The sequence below is a fragment of the Mus musculus genome, chromosome 18 (assembly GCF_000001635.26).
Source record: "Mus musculus strain C57BL/6J chromosome 18, GRCm38.p6 C57BL/6J".
NCBI classification, from domain to species: domain Eukaryota; kingdom Metazoa; phylum Chordata; class Mammalia; order Rodentia; family Muridae; genus Mus; species Mus musculus.
Genome location: NC_000084.6, coordinates 60572796 through 60598269, shown reverse-complemented (window position 1 = coordinate 60598269; position 25474 = coordinate 60572796). Strand labels below are relative to the sequence as shown.

The 25474-nt window shown below is 48.4% G+C and overlaps 2 protein-coding genes across 13 annotated transcripts in view; both read left to right on the top strand.

Moving 5' to 3' along the window:
• Positions 1-4289, top strand: part of Synpo (synaptopodin) — a 66193-nt gene extending 61904 nt beyond the window's left edge. For 11 of the 12 annotated variants that reach the window (XM_006525471.2, XM_006525472.4, XM_006525468.4 and 8 more), the window contains one exon: positions 1782-4289. In XM_006525471.2, coding sequence (XP_006525534.1) covers positions 1782-2444 — 663 coding nt within the window. In that variant the 3' untranslated portion in view covers positions 2445-4289. The remainder of the gene's footprint in view (positions 1-1781) is intronic. The other variant, NM_177340.2, reaches the window with a different exon arrangement.
• A 2264-nt stretch (positions 4290-6553) lies between these two features.
• Myoz3 (myozenin 3) lies at positions 6554-24553 on the top strand. Its single transcript, NM_133363.3, has 7 exons — positions 6554-6578; positions 8023-8084; positions 17422-17576; positions 18606-18659; positions 18759-18894; positions 19172-19334; positions 21752-24553. The coding sequence occupies exons 2-7, from the start codon at positions 8024-8026 to the stop codon at positions 21918-21920; spliced, it is 738 nt and encodes a 245-aa protein (NP_579941.2). The 5' UTR covers positions 6554-6578; position 8023; the 3' UTR covers positions 21921-24553.
• Positions 24554-25474: the final 921 nt, after the last annotated feature.

Genomic DNA, 25474 nt, shown 5'->3' with positions numbered 1-25474 from the left:
CCCTTGAAGCTCTTCCCCATAAGCCTGTGTTTCCCTCAGGTGACCTGGCTGCAATCTGGAATGTGTCACACACAGAGAACAGCTCCTAGGAGATCTGGCTTGTATATATACACACACATATATACACACACATATATACACACACATATATACACACACAGCCCTGACCCTGGGAATAAAGGTGGGCTGAGGCCTTGTGCTGACACTTAACTTGCTTCCCCATAAGCTTGGGTGTCCTTGAAAAGGTTACCCAGCATTACATCCCACCAGAAATGGCCTCTTCTGACTGTTCCTAATGGTCCTTTGTAGTGAAAGGGCACTGAGGCTGGACTTACCTAGAAGCTGCTTGGGTGTGGCTGGAGAATATATACCGTCTGTCTCTGTTGTTTCCTTTTGATTGGGAGAGACTAAGTTCTCCACTGGTTGAAAGGATAACTGGCAGAGGAGTGTCTGGGTCAAAGAATGGATCTTGTGGGTGATTATAGACTTTGGGGTGAAGTCACTGACTGGACCCCATAGCTTAGGATGGAGGTGGAGGGATGATTGCTAGCAAAAATGGACTCAACTAAGAGACCAAGTGACTACTTCTGGAATATGGGTGAATTGCTAAACAGTTTAAGGGGTGTGTGTGTGTGTGTGTGTGTGTGTTTAGCCTGTATTCCCACGCCCTCTACTTTCAACCCCCTTAACACTGTTAAAGCATGTTGTGGTGTTTGAAACACACATACTACATAGACACTAGTGGGTGGGAAAGAATACACCAGACTGTTAATTACACATATTGACTTTTTTTTTTTTTGGATAGGGTTTCTTGGGGCTTGAGAGATGGCTCAGTGGCTAAGAACACTAACTGCTCTTCAGAGGTTCAGAGTTCAATTCCCAGCAACCTTATGGTGGCTCACAAATGTCTACAATGGGATCTGATGCCCTCTTCTGGCACGCAGGTGTACATGCAGATAGAGCACACATACATAAAATAAATAAACCTTGGTGGATGGGAGGGAGAAAGTTTCTCTGAATAGCCCTGGCTGTCCTAGAACTCACTTTGTAGACCAGGCTGGCTTTGAACTCACAGAGAACTCCCTGCCTCTGCCTCCAAGTGCCTGGCATGAAACCCTTTCTCAAAAAAAAAATAATGTTTTTATATATAAAAATAATAGAAACATTAAGTTAGACATCTACATTTTAAAGTAATTAATACAACTGTATGATTCAAAACTCTAAATAGACATAGAAAGCAGTAACAAAAAGACTTGTTCCCACGCCCCTGTGCGGTCGGTGCGCCTGCCAGACCCATTCCTTAACTTTTTCCTATATCTTTCCCATCTCTCCTTATGGTATTTTGTTCAGCAGTTCCCTCCAAGAAACGTATTAATGCACGCTATGTTCCTTCACATGAGTTTTTGTCTCCAAAGCAAACAGGGGCTGACCCCAGATAGCAAAGGCTTTAAAAACTTCTGCATTGAGTTGAGCCACCTGCGGTTTTTTTTTTTTTTTTTTCCCTTTAACTTCAGGCACTACTTTTTTTTTTTTTTTTTTTTTTTTTGAGACAGGGTTTCTCTGTATAGCCCCTCGAACTCAGAAATCCGCCTGCCTCTACCTCCCGCATGCTGGGATTAAAGGCGTGCGCCACCACGCCCGGCTACTTCAGGCACTACTTAACTTTGTTGGGTTCTTTTCCTATCTCCGAACGATGGACAACCATACTCCATCCTTTCCAAAACCCTGACTCTGGAGGACCTGACACTAAACCTTCCCCGTCCTCTCTGCTCTCTCCCCAGGACCGCCCGGAGAGCCTGCCCACGTCCCCGCCCTGGACGCCGGCCGCTTCCCGGCCTCCTAGCAGCCTGGACGGCTGGGTGAGCCCGGGGCCGTGGGAGCCGGGCCGCGGGAGCAGCATGAGCAGCCCTCCGCCGCTGCCGCCGCCTCCACCAATGTCCCCCTCGTGGAGCGAGCGCTCCGTCTCCCCGCTGCGATCGGAGACCGAGGCGCGGCCCCCGAGCCGCCAGCTGCAGGCGCTTCTGGCGCGCAACATCATCAACGCGGCCCGGCGCAAGAGCGCCTCCCCGCGGCCAGCGCCGGCTGAGACCCTGCGGCCCTTTTCCCCGCCGCAGGGGCCGCCGCCGCCGCCGGCGCGCATGCGCTCTCCGCAGCCAGCCAGCCCTGCCCGTAACTTCCGTGGAGCTGCTTTCTCTCCCATCCCGCGGAGCCCGTTGCCCATCGGACCTTCTTCCTGTGCTAGTCCCCGGAGTCCTCAAGCCGCGCCGTCCAGGCCTTTTCCCTACCGCCGCTCACCCACAGACTCCGACGTGTCTCTCGACTCCGAGGATTCTGGGCTTAAGTCGCCTGGCATCCTCGGCTACAACATCTGTCCTCGGGGCTGGAATGGCAGCCTGAGGCTCAAGCGTGGTAGTCTCCCCACCGAGGCCTCCTGCACCACCTAAAGTTTCATCTCTGCCCCGGGAGGGTCGAGCCGGAAGAGGCACTAAGCTTGGGGGAACCCCAGCACCGAGATCCGAAGGGTCTGACCTCATTGGACAGCTCTAGAGAAAAAAGGGGTCAGGGAAGGAGAGCTCTGGGCTTGGGGGGCCTGTCCATCAAACTTGGGTTGTAGCCCTTGGTTTTGCCATTTATTTGTATGGCTCTGAGGAAGAGCCTCTTGTCTTTGACCCTTAGCTTTGGCCAATGCAGTCTCCAGACATCTTCCCTTTCCTTCCATTCACGTGTGCCTTAGGGGAGGCAGCTAAGCACACAGCCATCGACCTTCATCATTGCCAGGCTTCCATGCTTCTTCCTCCAACACTGCTTTCTACAGCCTGGCAAATGAAGTATGTGTTGAAAAGAACCTTGGCCATGACCTGGGCCCGGGCCCTGGCTTGACCGTCGCTCCTGGCATCAAGTCCCAGGCGGGAGCAGCTGTTTTCCATCTCTTCGCAGACTAGCTCTATTTTTATCTGGTGACCTTTAAAGAGATCTCCCAGGCAAGCTCAAGGTGCCCTGCTGGGCCCCTCTGGGGAGAAGGGGCTGGAAGATTCTCTCCAGGCACTGCCATGCTGCTTTCTCTATCCCCCCCAGCTCAGGGTGTCTAGACTATCCCTATGGCCAGGGCAGAGCAGAGAGTAAAGTTCCCTGGGGCTATGGGTCTCAGGAGCCCCAGACTCCTGTTTTTCTGGGCTTATTGATGGCTAGTTTTAGGTTTTTCAAAACCGGGGAGAGACGAGAAGGCAGTCTAGGGTGTGTTACCTATTTGGAAAGGGGTTCTTGTTGCAGAATATGCAAACCATGGCCAGGATACGTAGACAAGACTTAAGTATTGGGTGGAGCTGACTCTTGACCTCTGAGGATTCTTGAAATTCACTCCATAGTATCAGAAATCGAGGGGTTAAGGGGGAGCTTCACAGGGCTCGAATTCCGATGCAAATAAACCTGGGTGGGAAGTCAAGTATGCCAGTATGGGCTTGCCATAGTGTCTATAGTATGCCCAGAAGGGTGGGCATTGTTATATTCATTTTCTTCACATCTCACTGTGGCCTGGATCATGCCTATACCCAGTGGCCTTAAGGTGCCTCTCCCCTTAATCTCAGTGACTCTGATTCCAGTCCCCAAGAGTGACTGGGGGAAGAAGAGCTGAGTTTTGTGTGTTTCATAGTCAACAGGTGATATCCCTTGAAGGTTCAGAGTATCATCTTCAGAATTCAGAGCCTGGGGCTGGGGGTGCTGGAGTTAGATGAGGCACAAATATATGACGGTGGGGGAAAATACTAGGATGTTGTTAAAGGTAAGGGATGATGCGATTTTGGAGTGATTAGTAGATTTGCCCACATATCAGGGTTATCTAGAGCTCCTGAGTAAGGTTAGGGGAAGCTAGGGTCAGGATGGAATAAAGTCAGGGTTGGAATGGAGTGCATCGGAATAGAGGGGTGATCTTGGTAGGTTCCTATTGCCCATGGGTTTGAGAACCAGGCCCTGGGAAGATGAGAGAGTACTCAGCTCCTACCTGGTGCAGCATCCCTTGTAGTTACAGAGTCCCAAGCTAGGGAAGCCTCCCAGAGAAGAGACCCTACTAGAATTCTAGCTCATGCTTTGGCATACATAGATCAGCTTCTACCTGCAATTCCTGGGATAACCAGGAGGGGGCAGCTTTGAGAAGCTACAGTTCTGTTCCCGCAGTTGTCATAGTGACTGCCTTCTCACTTAGCTGGTCTCTAAAACCCACCACAGCTTGCCTGTATCCTGCCTTGTGCCTCTTGTAGAATTCAGAGCAATAAATGCGTTCTGCATTCTTGTGCCTCCTGTTCGTCTTTGCCTTTCAGGAAGCCTTTTCCTTCTTTCCAAGCATGCGCCAGTCCACAGAATATCTGAGACACATGGTTTTGGAGCTTGGAAATAAACAGTCATAAGTACAGATGGGAAAACTTGGGACTAGAGAAGTCCTTGGATTGAAGCCCAGGTTCTGTCATTGATTAGGTGGGTCTGAGTAAGCCATTCCTTCCCCATGTCTCAGCATCCCCATCTGAGTGATGGGAGGGTTGATCTAAATATTGTCTTGGAGTAGTACTGCTGAGACAGGGTGCTGTCGCTGAAGTAGGCAGGGCCAAGCTGAGTCAGAGTCTAGTGTCCTGGTGCTACTTTCTCACTGAAGTTGGGATTCCAGGATGGGAGGCAGATGTTCCACATGAGTTCAGACAGTTATAGTGAGATCAGGGTCACCGGGGTCCTATTCTCTTCACGGGCCAGCTTTGGCCCAGAGAAAGGGATTGTGTTTCCACTTCCAGGTGAGGCTATCCTTTAGATCAGCACTTCTCAACCTGTGGGTCTCAGCCCCTTTGGGGATCAATTGGCGCTTTCACAAGGGTCACCCAGGACCATCAGAAAACATATATTTACATTACAATTCATAACAATAGCAGAACTACAGTTCTGGGGTCGAAACAAAAAATATTTTATGGTTGGGGGGGGTGGGGTGTCACTACAACACAAGGAACTGTTTTAAAGGGTTGCAGTATTAGGAAGATTGAGAACCACCACTCAAGATGCTGGCCCGGCAGAGATTGGCCTGTGCAACTCATGGGGGAAAAAGCTGAGTTTGTGAGCAGGTTCCAGGATGCTGTCTCAGATGGTGTCTGAGAAAGGCCGACTGGGACCATCTGCACTGGTAGAGTCAGGCTTGCCACCCTGGATCCAGAGAGCTCGTGCAATGCCCACCCCTCCCTGGGATTGACTGTGTCCCTCTAATAAATCATAACTTTTGTTGGAACCTGTCCTGAGTACAGTCAGTGTCTGACAGCCTGCTGGTGGCTTTTCTCCCTCACCTCTTGCCAGGGCTCAGTGATGGAATGAGCTTACCCTCTGACCCTGCCTACTCCCCCCCTTAGCTTCCGTTTCCAGACCCTCTCTAAGTTGTGGGTGGGCACTATCCAAGTGCCCCTCAATATCCCCTGCTCCTCTCTCTAGCCATTCTTTCTCTGCCCTTAGCCAGGCTACCACACAGTCTCTCAGCCTCTACTCTGCCCCCCTTCAACCACAGTGTATAGCAGATCTGTCTCAGGAAGATAATCTGATGATCACCACAGCCCCACCAAGCTTAGCCTCTTCATCAGCCCTCTATAACACAATTTCCGTTTGGAAAGCTGGCCCCTTCCCACCTGTCTCAGCCCCAGCATCACCCTCACTCCGTCCCAAGCTCTGGCCCTACTTGCCAACCCCTCAACGGTCTTTGCAAGAGCTCTGTCCTCTGCCTGCAGGGTCCCTGGCCCTTCTGCCTGGTGAGCTCCCGTGAATCCTGCATTGTCCAAGGTCCAGTGCCAAGGCGTCCTCCTCTGGGAAGCCTTCCAGGCTCTAGGCTGAGCTGGCACTCTGATCCCAGTTCTCTGAGCTCTCTCGGAGCACTGCTCAAGACACAGCACCAAGGCTGTTTTACTGGTTGAACTCTGAGCTAGCTGAGCTCCTTGAAGATAGAGTCTCGGTATATTTGGCTTTAGCCCCTGGATAGAGGCTCAGAGAGTATGAGGAGAAAGCAGGGAGGGAGAGAAGGAGGGAGGGAGGGGAGCAAAGGAGGGAGGGAAAGAGGAAGGGAGGAAAAGATACTGGGGACCAGTTCATTCATTTATTTCTCCACCTGTCCATGCTTCATTCAGCCAGCAAACATCTGTTGAATTTCTATGGGGCATTAAGCTTGGACACTAGGGATATAACAGCTCCCAAGCTTCAGCGAACGCAGCCAATCCCCAGCATTCTCAGGTGACTGAAGAGTTCTAATGTGGATGTGTGTAGCCAGGGGGTGCAAGCCCTTCTGTTTGCAAGGGCCCGCTGCCGGGGCACCTGTCTTCCCCAGAGCCCAGTGCTTTAAGCATCTGGCCCCGGCTCCTGTTGCAGCCCGAAATAAGGCTGTGACCCACGGACAAGACAAGAATGATTCTTGTCAGCTGAAGCCAGGCACTGGCTGTAGGGCACACCCTGCTCGCTGACCGCTGACCTGGGAGACTGCAATAGACACAGGCCATAAAACTCCAGCTTCCCGACTGAAGTGTTAATCTTGGGGGTCTGACATTTCTTCCCATCTACTGTGGCCCCACCAGGTACAGGCATCATTCTCTCCTCTTTGGGAGCTCTTGGGACCTAGGGGGAGTGGGTAGAGAAGATAAGGTGATTTTTTAGGGCCTTGCAAGGGATCCGGGGAGTCTCGGCCTTACAGAGATCTAGGGACTGCATTAGGAGGAAGGGAGCTATAAGCTCCAGGGTCCTGGACATTAGGTGGGAAAGCTGGGGTTAAAGGTAAGGGAGAGGTAGGCGATGTCTCCTCTCAGGCTGCAGAGAAACAACTCCCTGAACATTAGAGACCTTCTTCAGATCCTGTGAATGTTTATTTGCAGGACAGATCTGTCTGTGGCATTCTAACCCAGATAAGTCTCAGTTGGTTCTTGTCAGTTATCTTGTGACCCTAACCCTCAACTGTGTGCAGACATGCTTAGATTTGCATTCAGTTTTAAAGGTCCATAGATGTCCCGGAAGCCCATCCCTACCGTTTAGTCCAACCAACGCTGTTAAATTACAAAGTGGGAAACTGAGGCACGGAGCTGGCAAATTACTTGTCCATACTTGCAGAGAAAGTCAATGGAGCCTACTAGACCCAGTTCAGTGTTCGCAAGGGTCCTATTGGGTAAGGGGACACAGGTGGAAGATGGAAAGACCCGAAAGCCACGGAGGGAGGCTGACAGAGGCAGGCAGGGGGTGAGAGACCAAAGTTGGAGTTCCCTTTTCTGACCCATATTAAGGAAACTGGGTTGGGGGCTCACACACGTTCATTTGTCAGCCTGCTTCAAGATTTCTGGGAAGCATTAAGAAGTGAAAGGGGCGGGGGATGAAGGAAGCATAAGAGAAGAGATGGAAGGTAGGGACAGTCGAGGACTGGTGCTGAGGGCTGGTGGGAACAACTGAAATAAAACAGGTGGGCAGGGGCCAGATTCCCAAAAGGAGAAAGTTACAAAGGGTACTGTAGACGTGGAGCTGGTAGAGTCGTGGTTATACTGGCATTTACCTGCAAGAGCTCTGCTGCATTGGAAGTAGATTAAAGATGGAGAGATGGGGGACTCGGAGTTGATGCTTTTGACTATCTTACTGGACTAGCCTCAGAACTAAGTACCAGTGTGGCGACCCCAGGGTATCCCTGACCTGACTCATGATCCCCAACCTCTACCAGCCTCCAATTAGAGCTCTTAGGTGAGCAGGTGGCAATTGTGCCCCAGGTCCCTCCCACCCCACCTGGAAGCCCCAGGCATGGGGACAGACCCTAGAAAGAATCCCTTAAAGAGAGTGACTTCCCAGTAGATTGGCTTCTGATTCGTGTGGCCTCCTTGGCCCACAGTCTCCTCCTTCACAGAAACAAACCTTAAATGCACTCCAGCTCTAGTCTTTGCCTGTGACTGGTCAGCTCGGGGCTGGGGCTGGGTGGCAAGGGCTTAGAGGAGGTCTTGGGAGGAGAAGAGGTTTCCTGAGCCATTTGTGGGAGTTTCTCCTCCACAGGATGATCCCCAAGGAGCAGAAGGAGCCAGTGATGGCTGTCCCGGGGGACCTTGCTGAACCAGGTAAGATGGATCCAGCTCTTTGCCTTCCCCAAACGCTTCTTGGTCTCAGATTATGGTCAGGTTGGGTTTCACAGCAGCCCCTAGACGTGTCTGTGGAGTACATCACTGATACCTCCTGAGGCTGTTGTGGGAACTTACCCTATCTTCAGTACAGCTGAGCATCCCAGACTGGGCCTTGGTTCCTAGACCACCTTGTACCCAGCCCCTCTCTAAGGCCAAAGTGAACTCTAAGGATTGGTCCCAGATTCAGCCTAACTGTGGGTCACACTTAGGCCTCAGGGCACAGGTAGCCCATACCCATTTCTGGGGATAGGATTGTGTGTGGCATGGAGGGACTAGAGGGAAGGTGGACTCAGCTGGACTCGAGCCATTTTACTAAAATGTGTCTTAATTTTATGAAAAAAATCACCCCAAACCCACGCTCAGCAACTTTACAAGGTACCTTTGAGAGCTCTCGTTATAATCATGGAGTTTATTCGAGCACTTCAAATATTCTAAAAATTAATCCAACTAAGGTGGGAGTTACAAGTTTTCTATGTGGTCTTAGTGGTTCTGTGTGGCTGCTTAAAATCCAGACCGATAGCATCAGCTCCTGGGACCATGGTTTGGTGTGGTTGTTGGGGTGGGGCCTGCACCTTTTGGATATAAGTGCCCAGGTGACTGGCCCAGATGGCAGCAGTGACACTCTGATAAATGTTTCCTTTGCTGCTCAGTCAGGGTCAGACTGAAGGACTCAACAATTATTCTGTATGGCTTCATTTATTTTTTTTTTTGAGACAGGGTCCTATATATCTCAGGTTGACCTCAAACTTGCTATAGGGCTGACAATGACCTTAGAGAGTGCAATGTGTGTGTGTGTTTGGGGTGGGTGTCAGGAGACAGGTGGGTATGTGGATGTGTGTGCACACAGAATCCAGGGGAGGACATTGGTTTTCCTGATCTATCGTTTCCAGCCTATTCCTTTGGTACAGGATGTCTTAGTTAGGGTTTTACTGCTGTGAACAGACACCATGACCAAGGCAACTCTTATAAGGACAACATTTAATTGGGACTGGCTTACAGGTTCAGAGGTTCAGTCCATTATCATCAAGGTGGAAACATGGCAACATCCAGGCAGGCATGGTGCAGGAGGACCTGAGAGTTCTACATCTTCATCTGAAGGCTGCTAGCAGAATACTGTCCTCCAGGCAGCTAGGGTGAGGGTCTTAAGCCCATACCTGCAGTGACACAACTACTCCAACAAGGCCACACCTCCTAATAGTGCCACTCCTGGGCTGAGCTTATACAAACCATCACACAGAGTCTTCCACTAAACCTAGAGCTAGGCTGACTAGCCCGAAAGCCCTCAGGCCCTTCTGTCTCTGCCCTCCCACAGTGCTGGGGTTTTAGCTGTGCAGCTTTTTATGAGGGTGCTGGGATACAGTATAATTGTTGAGGCCTCTGTCAAGTACTGATGACTGGAAGAGTCACGCAGTTTTTTTTATGCCTCTTGTCCATGGAGTCAATTAGTGGCTAGGAGAAGGGTCTCAAAGCCCATCCCAAAAATGATGCACTTCCTTCAACAAGGCTACACCTACTCCAACAAGGCCACACCTACTCCAACAAGGCCACACCTCCTAACAGTGCCACTCCCAGAGCCTAGCATATTTAAACCCCTACACCACCAAATATACTAATGTCATTTTTAAATTAAAAGTAGCTACTGAAAAGCAATAGCAATCACCAAGCAGTGGTGGCATACCCTTTAATCCCAGGACTCAGGAGACAGAGGCAGGCAGATCTCTTAGTTTGAGGCCACTTTGATCTACAGAATGAGTTCCAGGATAGCTGGACCACACAGTAAAAACCCTGCCTTAAAAAAACAAAAAATAATACATACATACATAAATTTTTTAAAATGGCAGTAACAATCAAAGCACTTACCATTATTGCTGGGCTCTGTGGGTTAGGCACTCTGCTGGAAACCTTTATGTATTAAGCCAGCTGCTGAGCCACAACAGCTCTAAATTACATATTAGCATCCCAGTTCTACAGACCAGAAAGAGGGCTCAGAGGAGCCAGGTGGTTACGATTGCTATGTAGCACAGCTGGGATTTGACTGTTGGTCTCCCCATCTCTAGATCCGCTGCTTCGACTGTGGTTTTGTAAATAATTTATCCAGTTACAATATTCAGACAAGTGCTCAGAGAGATGGCTCAGTGGTTAAGAGCACTGGCTGCTCTTCCAGACAACCAGGATTCAGTTCCCAGAATCCATATGCGGGCTCACAACTGTTTGCAACATCCGTTCTAGAGGATCTGACACTCTCTTCTGGGTTCTGCGGGTATTTGTATGTTTGTGGCACACAGACATACATTCATGGAAAACATCCATACATAAAATAATTGTTTTGGAAAAATTCAAAACAAAACAAAACAAAAATACACGTGAATGGCTTTGAAAGTCCTTCCTAATGAGACAATTTGAATAAATTGACCACTGTCAACATACTGGTGAAGGATTTTCTCTACATTTTTATATGAATGCAGGTACATGGACCATGGTCTCCTGACCAAGCCATCTTAGTCATTAGAGTCTCCAGGGAGGGAGGGAGGACCTAAAAGAAAAAGACAATTGGCCGGGTGGTGGTGGCACACGTTTTTAATTCCAGCACTTGGGATGCAGAGGCAGATGGATTTCTGAGTTCGAGGCCAGCCTGGTCTACAGAGTGAGTTCCAGGACAGCCAAGGCTACACAGAGAAACCCTGTCTCAAAAAAAAAAAAAAAAAAAAAAAAAAAAAAAAAAAAAAAAAAAAAGAAAGAAAGAAAGAAAGAAAGAAAGAAAGAAAAGAAAAAGACAATTGGACAACACTGTAACATGACTCCAGCCAGGGCGGAAGCTGAAGAGAGTTTATTTATCTTTTTCCAGTCTGCTTTTATTCATTCTAGATACATACAAAGAATATGGTCAGTTCTAAGGCAGAAACAGAGTAGTCAAGGAACAAACAAGGCATAAACCGAGTAGTTAAGAATCAAACAAAGCATAAACAAAGGTCCCATGATTACTGTACTCAGCGTCTTAACAAGACCCATCAAGATACAAAGAACACATTTTTCAGCTGCACCAAGAGCTCTCCGCATCCTCCTGCTGGCTTTCTTTTTCACTTACCACAGGTTTCTTTACATCCTGGGACGCTTTATCTTGCTGCATCCCATTCACCTGCTTCCGTCACACACTCATGTTTGGGACATGTCATATTTACCCAACCAATTAATTCATGATAGTTGTCCCAAAGCTTGCCTCAGACGGGACCCTTGAAAGGAGTATGCAAAGGACTGATTGAAGCTTAGCTGTAGGTCAAATTCAGTCTGACTCCTTCCTTGTTGACAGCGATAATAGGGGCGAGAAGGATGATTCAGGTCACATGTAAACACCATTGAGTACGGCGGTACATGCCTGTAACCTCTGCATTGGGAGGCAGAGACAGAAGGGTCCATGGGCTTTCTGGACAGCCAGCCTAGCCTAAGCAGTGAGCCACCAGGTCAGTCAAAGAACCTATCTCAAGACAGGAAGGCAGAGGTTGGTAGAGGTAAATACTGGTTTCTTCACTCATACACTCTCATGTATGTCCCACACATACATACACCACACAAGTAAATCAACTTTTCTAAAGAGGAAAACGACAATAAACGCTTTAAACGGTTTCTAGCCTGTGTCCCACTAAGTGCTAATATTTGGATAACTCCATGAAGTCTTCAATTCATGCTCAACCCTAGCTGTACTTTTAATATGTAAACGGAATGTTAGGAGGCACACTCTTCTGAAAGTTGAGAGCAAGCGTCCACCTTTTAACCTAGACTAGATCCCTTTCTGTTCCTAGCATGTAGAAAGTATTCCAGAGATACCGGAAACTTTTGTCGGTGTTGATGTTCCTGTGTGTTCTATTACAGCAAGGTTGCCGGTAGCCCAGGCTATCCTTCAACTTGCTGTGTAGCCAAGGATAACTTTAACTCCTGCTGCTCCTGCTCCTTAGGTGCTGGAACTACAGATGTGTGCCACACACTCCTTGTTTTCAAATATTTGTTGAAGCCGGGCATGGTGGCACACACCTTTAATCCCAGCACTCGGGAGGCAGAGGCAGGCGGATTTCTGAGTTCGAGGCCAGCCTGGTCTACAGAGTGAGTTCCAGGACAGCCAGGGCTATACAGAGAAACCCTGTCTCGAAAAAAACCAAAAAAAATTTTTTTTGTTGAAGGAATGACAAAGTTCCCCTTCCATTCTTAGTATCTTAGGAAGTATTCTTAGGAAGTCCATTGAACGGAGTGGTTGGCACCTGTGCATGGCCTGTGCCTCTAGTGCTGCCTCCACCTGTCTCAGCAGTCTGTACACTCTCCCATGCTGTGAGTTTGGCGACCTGTACCCCCCCCCCCCCCCAACTGCTCGAAAGTTTCTACTACCACCTCCCACATCTTTGTCTCGGGTGCTGGCCTTCCTTGTTGCCACAAGGAGAAAGGTGAAGTGGCTAACACAGAACACCTGCTCACTCACACTTGTGCTTGCTATCCGATTCTGCAGCTGGGCTGAGGGCACCTGCTCTCTTCATCCCAGGCTCAAGAACACTCCATCATCATTTTTCCTCCCTCTCCTGCATCGCCAGCTCTTATCCATGCCCTTCATGAAGAGCCCCTCCTTCCTGATTCCACAGCTGCCTGCGGCTACCGCCCTTCAGAGCACTTGGACGTTTCTACTTTCCAAATTCCCAAACTCAAATGGAAGTAGGATACAAGCCCCACAGTCATCCTTTATTATTGGTTCCAAAATTAACGCAGAAGAGCGTGACACTTTCCCTGAAGAGCATGTCACCGCCCCCTCCCCAGATTCTACAACCAGAGGAAGAAAAATAGCAGTCCCTGTTTGTCACAAAAAATATTAGCACATTGAACAGTAGCAGCAGTAATAATTTAGTGGCATCTAAGAACGTATCCATATTCAGATTTCATTTAATAACTTAATTTAGTTTTAGAACTACATTTAGGAGTGTTTAAACTTTTTCAGCTGGGCAGTGGTAGCACACCCCTTTAATCCCAGCACTCAGGAGGCAGAGGTCAGGCTGATCTCTGAGTTCAAAGTCAGCCTGGTCTACAGAGCCAGTTCCAGGACACACAAGGTTACCCGGAGAAACCCTGTCTAAAAAAAAAAAAAAGGCATAATTTTTTTTTTTTTTGGTTTGATTTTTTTTGAGACAGGGTTTTTCTGTGTAGTCTTGGCTGCCCTAGAACTCACTTTGTAGACCAGGCTAGCCTTGAGCTCAGAAATCTGCCTGCCTCTGCCTCCCGAGTGCTGGGATTAAAGACTTGCGCCACCACACCCGGCTGCACAATTTTTAAGAGACTTATTTATTTGTATTGTGTGTGTGGATGGAGCGGGGGTGGGGTGGGGTGGTTGGGTGTGGGTGCGGGTTTTTTTTTTTTTTTTTTTTTTTTTTTTTTTTTTTGTCTACTTGTATGTGTACCTCATTCATGCAGTTCTGGCTGTGGCCAGAAGAGGGTGTTGAATGCACACCAACCACCACTCTGGGACTGAAATTTCAGACAGGTCTGAGCTGCCTTGATGGTTTGAGGAAATGTACCTGAGTTCTCAGTAGGGACATTTCCTGGGTTCTCAGCCAGGGTTCTTAAATGCTGGCCCACCTCTCCACTCCTATTTGTAGTTTTAATCAGGATCCAAGTGAGGTGCATGGTTCTTGTTTTGTTGCTATATTTCTTAAATATTATTTAATCTAAAACAACCCCCTCTTTTCCTTCCTTCCTTCCTTCCTTCCTTCCTTCCTTCCTTCCTTCCTATCTCCCTCCCTCCCTCCCTTCCTTCCTTCTCTTCTTGTTTGAAGGAACTAGAGAGTCGCACAGCTGCACTCAGAGAACATTCTGCATCCTATTTCTGGCTCATCACCCCTTTATTCCACTGTCTGTTTTCTCTTGACCCCTCTCCAGCCACACTTACACAGGCAAATGCTCTATGGACATTGCTTTAGTGGAGTTTACCACTGACGAAATTTGAAAACTCCAGGTCTTGTCTGGTTTGATACGTCAGCAGAATTTGACTCCTTGGGCTGTCTCTTGTCTCTGAAGTCTTTCAGGTGCCTCTTCTCTCTATTTTTGCCTTGCTGGCTCCCCCTAGGTTTCCAGGGTATTTTTCTCCTCCACCTAAACTGGGTAAAGTTGTTGCTTCTCTGTATCTGTTTTGCTTTCTCCCTGATCTCATTCAGACTACCAGCCAGCCAAAAATGGCATTTATTCACCTGTTGACACAGAAGTCTTTTTGTCTGACATATATATATTTCTGTGCTAGAAGAGATTGGTCTTAGGTCTTTCACTTCCTGGGGAAGTGCTCTACCACTGAATGGCACTCCCAACCTGTATCAGATGTTGAAGACTGGCAATGTTAGCTAAGATGCCCACATAGCACCCTCTTCCACCATCATCCTTAGCATGCCATCACTTTGTCTTCCAGGAGACTTGCTTTGTTGGGTAAATATATACTAATGCCTTTTGCCCTTAGGTAAACACAGGGGAAGGGGATGGGACCCAAATTCTTAAGGACAGTCAGCAACCCCGAAAATCCTGATTCTAACCCTGAGAAGAGAAATAAACATAATGTTCTCCATTGGAAGCAACGAGGCCAGGCAGTGGTGGTGCACGCCTTTAATCCCAGCATTTGGGAGGCAGAGGCAGGCGGATTTCTGGGTTCGAGACCAGCCTGGTCTACAGAGTGAGTTCCAGGACAGCCAGGGCTATACAGAGAAACCCTGTCTCAAAAAAAAAAAACAAAAAAACAAAAACAAAAACAAAAAAAACAAACAAACAAACAAACAAACAAGAAAGAAAGAAAGAAAGAAAGAAAAGCAACATGAGGGGGCTAGAGAGATGGCTTAGCCATCTGCCCTTCCAGAGGTCCTGAGTTCAATTCCCAACAACTAATTGATTACTTACAACCATCCATAATGGGATCTGATGCCCTCTTCTGGTGTGTCTGAAGACCGCTATAATTGTACTCATTTACATAAAGTAAATAAATCTTAAAAAAAGAAAAGGAAAGAAACCTGAGACAGGTATGAGGTTGTATACTTGTTCATGGTAATCCTTAGCTATGTAGCAAGTTCAGGGACATTCTGGGTCACACGAGACTGTCTCAAAACACAGTGGGTAAGAACATTTGGCTGCCAAGTCTGACAACCTGGGACCCAGAGGATGGAGTAGGAGAGCTGGCCCCTGCAGGTTTTCTCTGGCTGCCACGTGTGCTGTGGCATGGGCCACCTCCTAGAACTTACTAAATAAATGGATGAATATAATAAAAACAGCAAAACTGGGGGAATAGGGAGAGTAAATGAAATAAAATATTGTTGATAAGCTCACGATACAATACATTTTGATCTCTAGGTTTTTTCCCTTTGAACATTAGCCTTATACTTTCAAGTTCTTCCTTGACATTTCCACCTGAACGTCTGTCAGACTCCTCAGACTGGAAACTGCCTTTGTGTTATGTTGTTGGTTTGGTTTGGTTTCTGGTTTTTTTTTTTTTTTTTTTTTTTTTTTTTTTTTTTTTTTTTGTGGCAGGGTTTTTCTGTGTAGCTCTGGCTGTCCTGGAACTCACTTTGTAGACCAGGCTGGCTTTGAACTCTGAAATCAGCCTGCCTCTGCCTCCTGAGTGCTGGGATTAAAGGCATGTGCTACCAAGGCCCCCCCAAAAACACAAAGGTGTCTATGTTGCTGCTTCTGTTGTTTGTACTTACAATGTAGCCCAGCCTGGCCTTGCACATATTCTTTTCTCATTGTCCTCCCAAAAATATCCTTAAGTTTTCAGATAATTGGGAGAGTTTGAATAAAACTAGGTAATTGTACTGGCTTGTTTTGTGTGTCATCTTGATACAAGTTAGAATCATCAGAGAGGGCGGAGCCTCAGTTGAGAGAATACCTCCATGAGATCCAGCTGTAAGGCATTTTCTCAATTAGTGTTCAATGAGGTAGGACCCAGTCCATGGTGGGTGGTTCCATCACTGGACAGGTGGTCCTGAGTGGTACAAAGAAGTTGTCTGAGCAAGCCGTTGAAAACAAGCCAGTAAGCAGCGCCCCTCCCCGAGTCTCTACTTCAGTTCCTGCCTCTATGTTCCTGCCCAGGTTTCCCTCCATGATGGCCTGTGGCGGAGACGTTTAAGCCAAATAAATCTTTCTGCCCCAAGTAACTTTTGGTCAGGGTGTCTTTATCACAGCATTAGAAAGGGAACAAAGAAATGTTTGCTTTACCTAAGTTACTGTCTTGGTCAGGGTTTTATTGTCTCAACAAAACACCATAACCAAAAAAGCAAGTTTGGGGGAGGGGGGTAGGGGTAGGGGTCGTTTTACTTTTCTAGATCCTAACTCATCCTTGGCAGAAGTCAAGACAGAACTCAATCAAGCAGGGTTGCAACCTAGAGGGAGGAGCTGATGCTGAGGCCATGGAGGGCGTTGCTTATTTGGGATCGCTCACAGTGGGCTGGGCCCTCCCACATTACGGAAGCAGAGGAGGAGCCATGCTAGCAGGGGAGTGTGCTAGCAGTCGGCCTGGAGCAAGATTGAGGTGTGGGAGAGTCCGCTCCCTGAAAATCTCATCCTGGGCATGCGTGTAGCCTTTCAGCCTCACCTCTGCTAACCTTGAGGTAGTGAGTTTGCCTGATGTTACTTGGTTAAGAGGTTAAATTTTCTCTCTCCTTAGAAACCTTAGAAAGTCATGTCCAAGTCGGGCGGTGGTGGCGCACGCCTTTAATCCCAGTACTTGGGAGGCAGAGGCAGGCGGATTTTTGAGTTCGAGGTCATCCTGGTCTACAAAGTGAGTTCCAGGACAGCCAGGGCTATACAGAGAAACCCTGTCTAAAAAAAAAAAAAAAAAAAAAAAAAAGGCATGTCCAGCAAGCACCTGGAATTCCTCTTCATGTAAACAAGGCATTCCCATCACCTTAGCCACAGCCAAAGTTGTACACTCACCCCCCCCCCAAAAAAAAAAACCCAAAAACCTCTACCCATTCTCCAAAGGCTTAAATAGCCTTTGTTCCCTGAATTAAATGAGCTGCTCAATGAAGCCTGCCTCCTGAGAAGCCTGTTTCTCGCTAAGCTCACCTGCTGCCTGAGGTCTCCGTACCCTTTCTGCCAATCAAAGGCAGGGGAGTGGAGTGGGAACCGTAACACACCAGCCAAGAGAATGTCCCACGGTCTTGCTTACAGGCTAATCTGATGTAGAGATTTTCTCAATTGAGGTTGCCCCGGAGTAGTGGTAGGGCTTCCTTGAGGTGAGGTAGTAAGAGCCCTCGCTGACCTCTCCCCACAGTCCCTTCGCTGGACCTGGGGAAGAAGCTGAGCGTGCCTCAGGACCTAATGATAGAGGAGCTGTCTCTACGAAACAACCGCGGATCCCTCCTCTTTCAGAAGAGGCAGCGCCGGGTGCAGAAGTTTACCTTTGAGCTATCAGAAAGTTTGCAGGCCGTGAGTAAGCCATTTGGGGAAACCAAGCCAAGAGGGAGCCAGAGAGGACCTCTGTGGATGGTGGGTGGTAGGTGGCAGGGGAGTGGGGTGTCCCTTTTGTGCACCCATTAGATTATGCACTGGGCTGTTGACCTCGGGTCAGATGCACTTCAGACTTCAGTTTGGTCTTAGGGAGGAAATTATAGGAGAAGGCTATAAAACAACGGTTCTCAACCTTCCTAAAGCCACTACCCTTTAATATAGCTCCTCATGTTATGGTGCCCCCCAACCATAAACTTTTTTTGTTTCTACTTCATAACTGGGATTTTGCTATTGTTATGAATCATAATTAAATATTTTTAGAGACAGAGGTTTGCAAATGGGGCCCTGGCCTATAGGTTGAGAACCGCTGCCGTAGAAGCATTGGCCAACAGACAAAATTGAGAATGGGGGTTAGTACAGCTCAGTTGGCTGAGTGCTTGCTTAGCATGCAAGAAACCCTGGGTTCCATCCTACGCAATATTCCAAACAAGTGTGGCGCTACACACTTGTAACCCTAGCGTCTGACAGGTAGAAGCCTGGGGATCAGGGTTTCAAGGTTGCCCTTGGCTATAGAACAAGTTCAAAACCAGCCTGGGCTACATAAGTAATCCTGCCTCAAAATACAACAAAATAATGTTTCGAGGGTGGCAGGTAATTTTGGAAAATACTGATAAAGTTAAGAAATGGCTACCTTTGCCAGGTGCCTGAGACAGTGTTTCCTAAGGGTCCTGTATGTATGAGGTGGGATGTGGTCATTCTACCATCCCGCTCAGAAGGGAACTGAGACCCAAGCAGTGTCTTATTCTGACTAGAGTTTACAGTAGCAATGAGTGCTATTGCTATGTCTCCATCACAGGCACTGGCTCATCACAGTGAACCTTCAACTCATTCTTTCTACATCCTCAAGCTCCCTGCTCCTTCATTCTGTTCCCCATCCCTTAGGTGGTAATGGTCAAATCCCAGCCTCTTGCTCCTCTGAGCATCCCTACGTGTTTATTTCCCCCACAGATCCTGGCGAGTAGTGCCCGAGGGAAAGTGGCTGGCAGAGCGGCGCAGGCAACGGTAAGGAGGGGTCCTTTTCCCAGGGACAGCTATGGGAAAGGACCTGGCTGCTAGGGAACAGCTGGCTATCGTCCTCTGAGAGCCTGCTCCCGTGCTCAGGTTCCCAATGGCTTGGAGGAGCAGAACCACCACTCCGAGACGCACGTGTTCCAGGGGTCACCTGGGGACCCCGGGATCACCCATCTGGGAGCAGCGGGGACTGGGTCGGTCCATAGTCCAAGCGCCCTGGCACCAGGTGAGCGGCTGCCCGGCATCCTGGGCCACTGATGGCTCTGAGTCTCAGCAAGCAGCCTCGATTGGTTACACAGCTCAGGCTAGACCCCCACTCCTGGAGACCTCCCTGAGTCCTGGGATCCAGAGGCTGTCTTCTCCTCATGTGCCCTAATCCCATCTCTGCTCTCTTGATTCCTCTCCCTGTTCTTTGCCTTTCTCTTCTGGGGTGTGGGAGTGGGAGAGATGGTAGGGGGATAGAGCCTAGGCCTCGCCTGTCACCAATGCCATTCCATCCCCAGGCTATTCAGAGCCCCTGAAGGGCGTCCCACCGGAGAAGTTCAACCACACGGCCATCCCCAAAGGCTACCGGTGCCCTTGGCAGGAGTTCACCAGCTACCAAGACTACTCGAGTGGCAGCAGAAGTCACACTCCCATCCCCCGAGACTATCGCAACTTCAACAAGTAAAGCCAGGCTGAGTGGAACACACAGGGTGGGGAGGCCTGGGTACTTTCTGCTTGCTGGCTCTAGCCCCGGGACTTTGTAGAAGTTTAATGAGATCTTGCTAGAACAGTGACTTGCACCTGTTAGATATTCAATAAGTATGTGCATGTATGTGCGTGTGTGTGTGTGTGTGTGTGTGTGTGTGTGTGTGTGTGTGTGTGTGTATAAAAGATGACTATTCCACTCATCCATCACATGTCACTGTGTGGACCAGATTCCCGTCATTTTACAAAGGTAGAGACCATGCTCAGGGCCAGTTGTCTTGGTACCTGCTGAGACCACACATGAAGATTGTGAGGCAGACCCTTCCATCCTAAGAAAAAGGATGGGGTCCTTGAGAGTACACAGCTAGAGAGGGACTTGACTGCCTTTTAATGGCAGACTGGACAAGAGGCATTGACAGGAAGGACTGGGCAGAAGAGTCTCTGTGAGAGCCTGAAGTTTTCCACCATGCCAAATTGTCGGCCCTCCTAGGTCCTCACCCACTGCCTGATCATTTATTCTGTTCCTCAGTGGGCCCAGTTCTGGCAGCTGGCTTTCTTCTTGGCTGACTTGCAGGCATTTCCCACTCGTGAGTCTCAGAATGGCAGCTGAGGTACACTCCTAGCAGCGGGAGTGTGCTAAGGACACCTCTTCTGAGACGGAAGGAACATCTGAGGCGGCAGAGAAGAAATAGCTCTCTGGTGGACAAGCAGGGCCCAGCCAAGATACTGGACTCCCAGTTCTGGCTGTGAGGCCTGCTGGGTTCAAACCCTGACCAGCCTGTTCCTGCAGGGTTTAGCTGGGGTAGTGCTCCAAGCAGTACTGCCCTGGCGGGATCCAGGAACTGCTAAGGGTTGCAGTTCCACCCATTCCCACTGGTCCCCACTGCGGGGGAACTACAGGAATACTGCTTTCTGTATTTCTTAAAAGGGCTGTAGATGCAACGGAGGGATCCAGCACTTGCCTAGCATTCATGAGGCTTCATGTTCAGTGCCCCAAACAACTTAAAAAAAATCAAATATAGTATTAGCCAACTATGAATGAAGAGAGAGAGAGAGAGAGAGAGAGAGAGAGAGAGAGAGAGAGAGAGAGAGAGAGAGAGAAGGAATATGGCTGTCCCTAGGTGTGGTGGAAGAGATCTTGGAGGTATGTGGAAGACTGTAGCCAGAGGCAGGGAGGACATCCGGGAGTCCAGAGTGCACACACTCTGAAATAAAGACAGGATTTGTCTGTGGGCCATTCTCCAATCCCTGTTTGCTTTGCAGTGGTTAACAAGATTGTCAGGATGCCCTGATCTTGGAAAGTTTGTTCTGGTAGCTCCTTACAAGAGAGTATGAGAAGTCAGGGCGGTGGTGGTGCACGCCTTTGATCCCAGCATTTGGGAGGCAGAGGCAGGTGGATTTCTGAGTTCGAGGCCAGCCTGGTCTACAGAGTGAGTTCCAGGACAGCTAGGACTATATAGAGGAACCCTGTCTCGAAAAAACAAAAAGAAAGAGAGAGACAGAGAGAGAGAGAGAGACAGAGAGAGAGAGAGAGAGAGAGAGAGAGAGAGAGAGAGAGAATGAGAGAGAGAGAGAGAGAGATTGCTGTATGTGTACAAATACTTTGTTTCATTTTGTAGCCTTTTCTCCCTCAAGTTTGTGCTTTTGAAACCCACCACAAGCATGCTTAGATTCTATTTCCCCTGAGTGGCGCTATGGCTCTGGCTGGTGCACCCCTACATCAGAGGGTACCGGATGTTTCTCTGCCTGTCAATGTCTTGCTCTCTGCTTGGAGCACGCAGGCGCCTCCTCCAGCCATCTGCTTAGAGACAGAGTTGCTGGGTGACAGTTTACACATTTTCAGGTTAAAAAAGATTCTGCTAATCTGTCCTCTGGGATAAAAAACACTGATATGCCCACAACCCAAACCAGCAGATGATGAGTGGGACATCATCCCTGCCACCCCATTAAGTTCAGCATCCTCTCCTTTGGCGGTCTTGGGAGTGGTTGGTGTGTGTGTGTGTGTGTGTGTGTGTGTGTGTGTGTGTGTGTGTGTGTGGACTCTGTTTGTCACTTGCGTTTTGATGATTTTCCAGAAGTCCTCCTCTGTCCTCCAGGTTGTTGGTATTTTGTGGTAAGAGGGAGTGAGTGAGATGAGGCAAGAGAAATCCACCTTCCAGTGCTCTCTTCTGGCACTGACTGGTGAGAAGCTTGGAACTTTGCCTATGGCACTTCTAACTGGAAATCTCCCTTCTACTTCCACAAGGAACAGATTTGGACAAGGCAGAACTAGGGACGCCACTTAATGATAGTATAGAACTTTGCTGCCTAGAAGGGGAAACTGAGGCCCCAAGAGACCCCCCACATATTTAACCCTCCTTCATACAGTCCCCCCTTTCCTGTTTCTCTTCCAGGACCCCCGTGCCATTTGGAGGACCCCACGTGAGGGAGGCCATTTTCCACGCAGGCACCCCCTTTGTCCCGGAGTCCTTCAGTGGCTTGGAACTTCTCCGCCTCAGACCCAATTTCAACAGGGTTGCTCAGGGCTGGGTCCGGAAGCTCCCGGAGTCTGAGGAGCTATAGCCTCAGCCTGAAGCTACAATTCCCTGGGCTCGAGGCTCAAGAAACATCATGCTTGTCTTGACTTTGCTTGCTTGCTTTTCTTCCTTCCTTCCTTCCTTCCTTCCTTCCTTCCTTCCTTCCTTCCTTCCTTCCTTCCTTCCTTCCTTCCTTCCTTCCTTCTTTCTTTCTTTCTTTCTTTCTTTCTTTCTTTCTTTCTTTCTTTCTTTCTTTCTTTCTTTCTTTCTTTCTTTCTTTCTTTCTTTCTTTCCTCCTCTGCACCCTCCTTCCTTTACTGAGACAGGATCTCACTCTGTAGCCTAGATTGGCCTGGAACTTGTAGCCCGGGCTGGCCTTCCCTCTGTTTCCCAAGTGCTAGGATTACAAAGTGAGCATATGAGGCCGACTTCAGCTCGCAAAGCGTTTTCACACACTGAACATTATTAGATATAGCAGTTCAGAGGTCAATGAGTTCATTAATCCTCGAAGCAGATGTGCATCAAACATCGGATCTTATGTGGATTTGGAACCTGCCCTAGACTCACAGTCTCAGATTGGCCTGGGATAGGAGCTGGCATCAAGTACTCCAGGTGGCCCGTGTCACCTGCCTATGATGTGTGTCTGTGGGAAGTTAGAGCCATGCCTGCCTCTGCCTGGCTCCAGCAGCTGTCACTTACCTGATGGCAGAATGCTCAGTAGTAGTCCATCTACGTATAGATTGTTGTATTAGGAAGGAGTAACTTGGGAATGCAGCTGTTTGTAGAATGCTTGCCTACCATGCACAAAGCCCTGAGCTTGATCCCTAGCACCACGTTAACCAGACATAGTGGGGTACGCCTAAAATCCCAGCACTTGGGAGATAGAGGCAGATTTGAGGTCATCATTGGCTAGACAGTGAATTTAAGGCCAGCCTGGGCTATACAAGACTATCTTAAAAGAAAAAAAAAAGCTATATCTCAGGCTGGCCATGATCTGTAGCAGAGGATAATCTTGCTCTGATACTTCTGCCTCCCTCTCCCAACTGCTGATTGACAGGCGTGCACCCCATGACTTCCCACTTACTAGGACCCAGCTGGCTTTCGTCTGCACATTCACTCAACGTTCTGGAAACATGCTCCATGCTAGACAGTGCCAGACCCAGGTCTCAAGGACATGATAGAGAGGAGATTTGTAAGGCTGAGAGCAAAGTGACCTCGAAGAGAAGAACCCTGAGTGAGTTGGTGGGATTCCAGAAACTTCCCAGAAGACTTGAACCAGAGAACTTAGAGAAGGAACGAGAGCCCACCAAGGAAAGAGGGTGTGATATAATTATGGTCGTTTTTGGTATGTGTTGATCTGGGAGTTCAAGTGTGGCATGTGGGAGAGAGAAGAGGTTGTAGCAGAGACAGAGGCTCTACTGGCAAAAGGGGCAGAGTTAGCAATGGCCTCATTGGCTGTTGTGTGGTGCCCAGGAGCAATGCTAGACGTCAGGAAGTTCACAAGGGGCAAGGCCTGCCAACAGGAAGGGATAAAAAGGGGGTAGGGGGATGTCAGCCTGTGATGTCCTTTATAGAACAGGTACAAAGTGGAACACGTAATGACACCATCTCATCCTCCCTTCTGAACAGATCTTAGCCCAAGTGATGGGACTGTGACTGTTGATAGTGAAGTGTGACAATGTCTTGGTGGCTCTCTCCATACCCTGTTCCATAGATGTGGCTATCCATTCGCTGGAACAAGAGGAGCAGGACTGAAGAAGCAAGGGTCCATCAAGGGCTCCCATTGCTCTGGCTGAGCTGATGCCCAGTCAATCTGGAATTGTGGAACAGTGTCATGTTTTGCGATTTAGGGTTTACTAGTGGGGGCTTGGGCATCCCCCTAGCTGGGATTTGGTTTATCTGAGTGGTATGACCTTGGGAAAGCCATTTCACACTGAGCCTCTGCTTCTCCACCCGTAAGACAAGGAAAAGTATAGGTCTTTGAAGGGCTTGAGAGCGCAGTATAGGACCGTCACGGGGCTCTATGTTAGATTTCTTGCCCCACCTGTTTGCTCTGTTGGAATAGATCTGCAGTGGATGCCATTTATAAAGCAGGCTGTGAGAATGCAGGATTCAGGTCAGAGGGAGGCTGATGATGGAAGGGTTCCTTTTGACAGGAACCCTTGGCCAGGCTGCACAGCGCACTGCATGTTTATTCTGTGGAGTTTGACTGCCCTTCCTGGTTCCAGGGAACCAGTAGCCTGAATCTTGCAATTCCTCGAAGTTGGTGTTTTCTCTTGGATTTGGGGCTGTCAAGGCCAAGTTTCCATAATCTAAAGACCAACACCATCTGGCTGGTAGGAGGGCTTGGATGGCTTGTGCAACTCTCTGGAAGGAAATCTACCTGACAAGCAGAGAACAAGATGCTGGAAGGTAGGGTCCAGCACCCCAAAGTAGGACCTCATTCCTTCTCCTGACCTGATTTTTGCTAATAGTGACTGGCATCTGTCCGGCATGGCCCATACCACGTGCCTTCTCCCCTCTATCTCCTCCATTCCTGCTGACTGCAGGCAAACCCCTGGTCTTTAATGGAACCACCCTACACGTGCTGTTATCTAACAAGGAAAAGTTTGGATCCTGAGAAAGCAAATAAACATTTCAAGTATTTTGGGGACCTAACAAGTCCTTCATCAAACCTAACTTTGTATCCTTTCCTTTATATAGTCTCAAGCCTAGCCAGCAAAACATTGGGAAGCCTGGTGTTAGGGCAGGCAGCAATGGTCGTCAGCTAGCGCCCTGTAACCAGGTAATAAGGATACCTCTCCGAAGCACAGGGGTAAACTAGGAAGTCAAACTAATAACCTGTATGGTATCTGCATAGTAATGCAAAGAGACAAAACTGGTGACTCTGGAGGGTGGGGGGGTTTGTGAATGTCAATGACTGGTGTGGCTGCACAGGGGAAACACAAAGCAAGGGCAGACACTGTGGCTATGCCTTTGACAGCTTTACAGAGAAGCCTGGGCTGCAGGTCAGCACACTTAAGTGAGGGCTTGTCTGTAATATGTCATATTGACTGCGGACTTGGGTGGCTGAAAAAGAGGCGGCTGTCTAATTGTTTTCCAAGTTACACACACGTGAGCTCTGAAGTACAGATTTTAGATAAAAATGGCATCAAATCTACTTTAGCTTTCACTGTTTCATTTACAATGGTTTGTGTAAGAATAGTTCACATTACCAACTAACCAAAGCCACAGATGAGGCTCTATGAATGCATAAATGCTGTTCTCTCTCTCTCTCTCTTTTAAAGACAGGGTCTCGATATGTAGCTCTGGTTGGCTCCAAACTCAGAGACCCACCAGTTTCTACCTCCCAAGTGCTGAGATTAAAGGTGTGGGTTACCACCATCAGCTTCCTGTCTGTTCTTATTTCAACCATACTATCAACTTCTTGGTAGTCAATGGGTATTTTTACCATCATGGAAAGATTTAGAATGCCAGTATTCAAGGGCTTATAAAAAAAAAGACTAACAAGCTATATATGAAGATTTTACCTCAAATTGCATAGCCACCCCTACTCAACAAAAAATAATCCAGTCTTAAAAAATTGAAAAAAATTCCCAT

Bases quoted from the DNA above. Each gene is read 5' to 3' on its own strand.
- Myoz3 (NM_133363.3), top strand. From the start codon at position 8,024: ATGATCCCCAAGGAGCAGAAGGAGCCAGTGATGGCTGTCCCGGGGGAC. The intron at 17,577-18,605 runs GTGAGTAAGCCA...TTTCCCCCACAG, and splicing joins TATCAGAAAGTTTGCAGGCC to ATCCTGGCGAGTAGTGCCCG. The intron at 18,895-19,171 runs GTGAGCGGCTGC...TTCCATCCCCAG, and splicing joins TCCAAGCGCCCTGGCACCAG to GCTATTCAGAGCCCCTGAAG.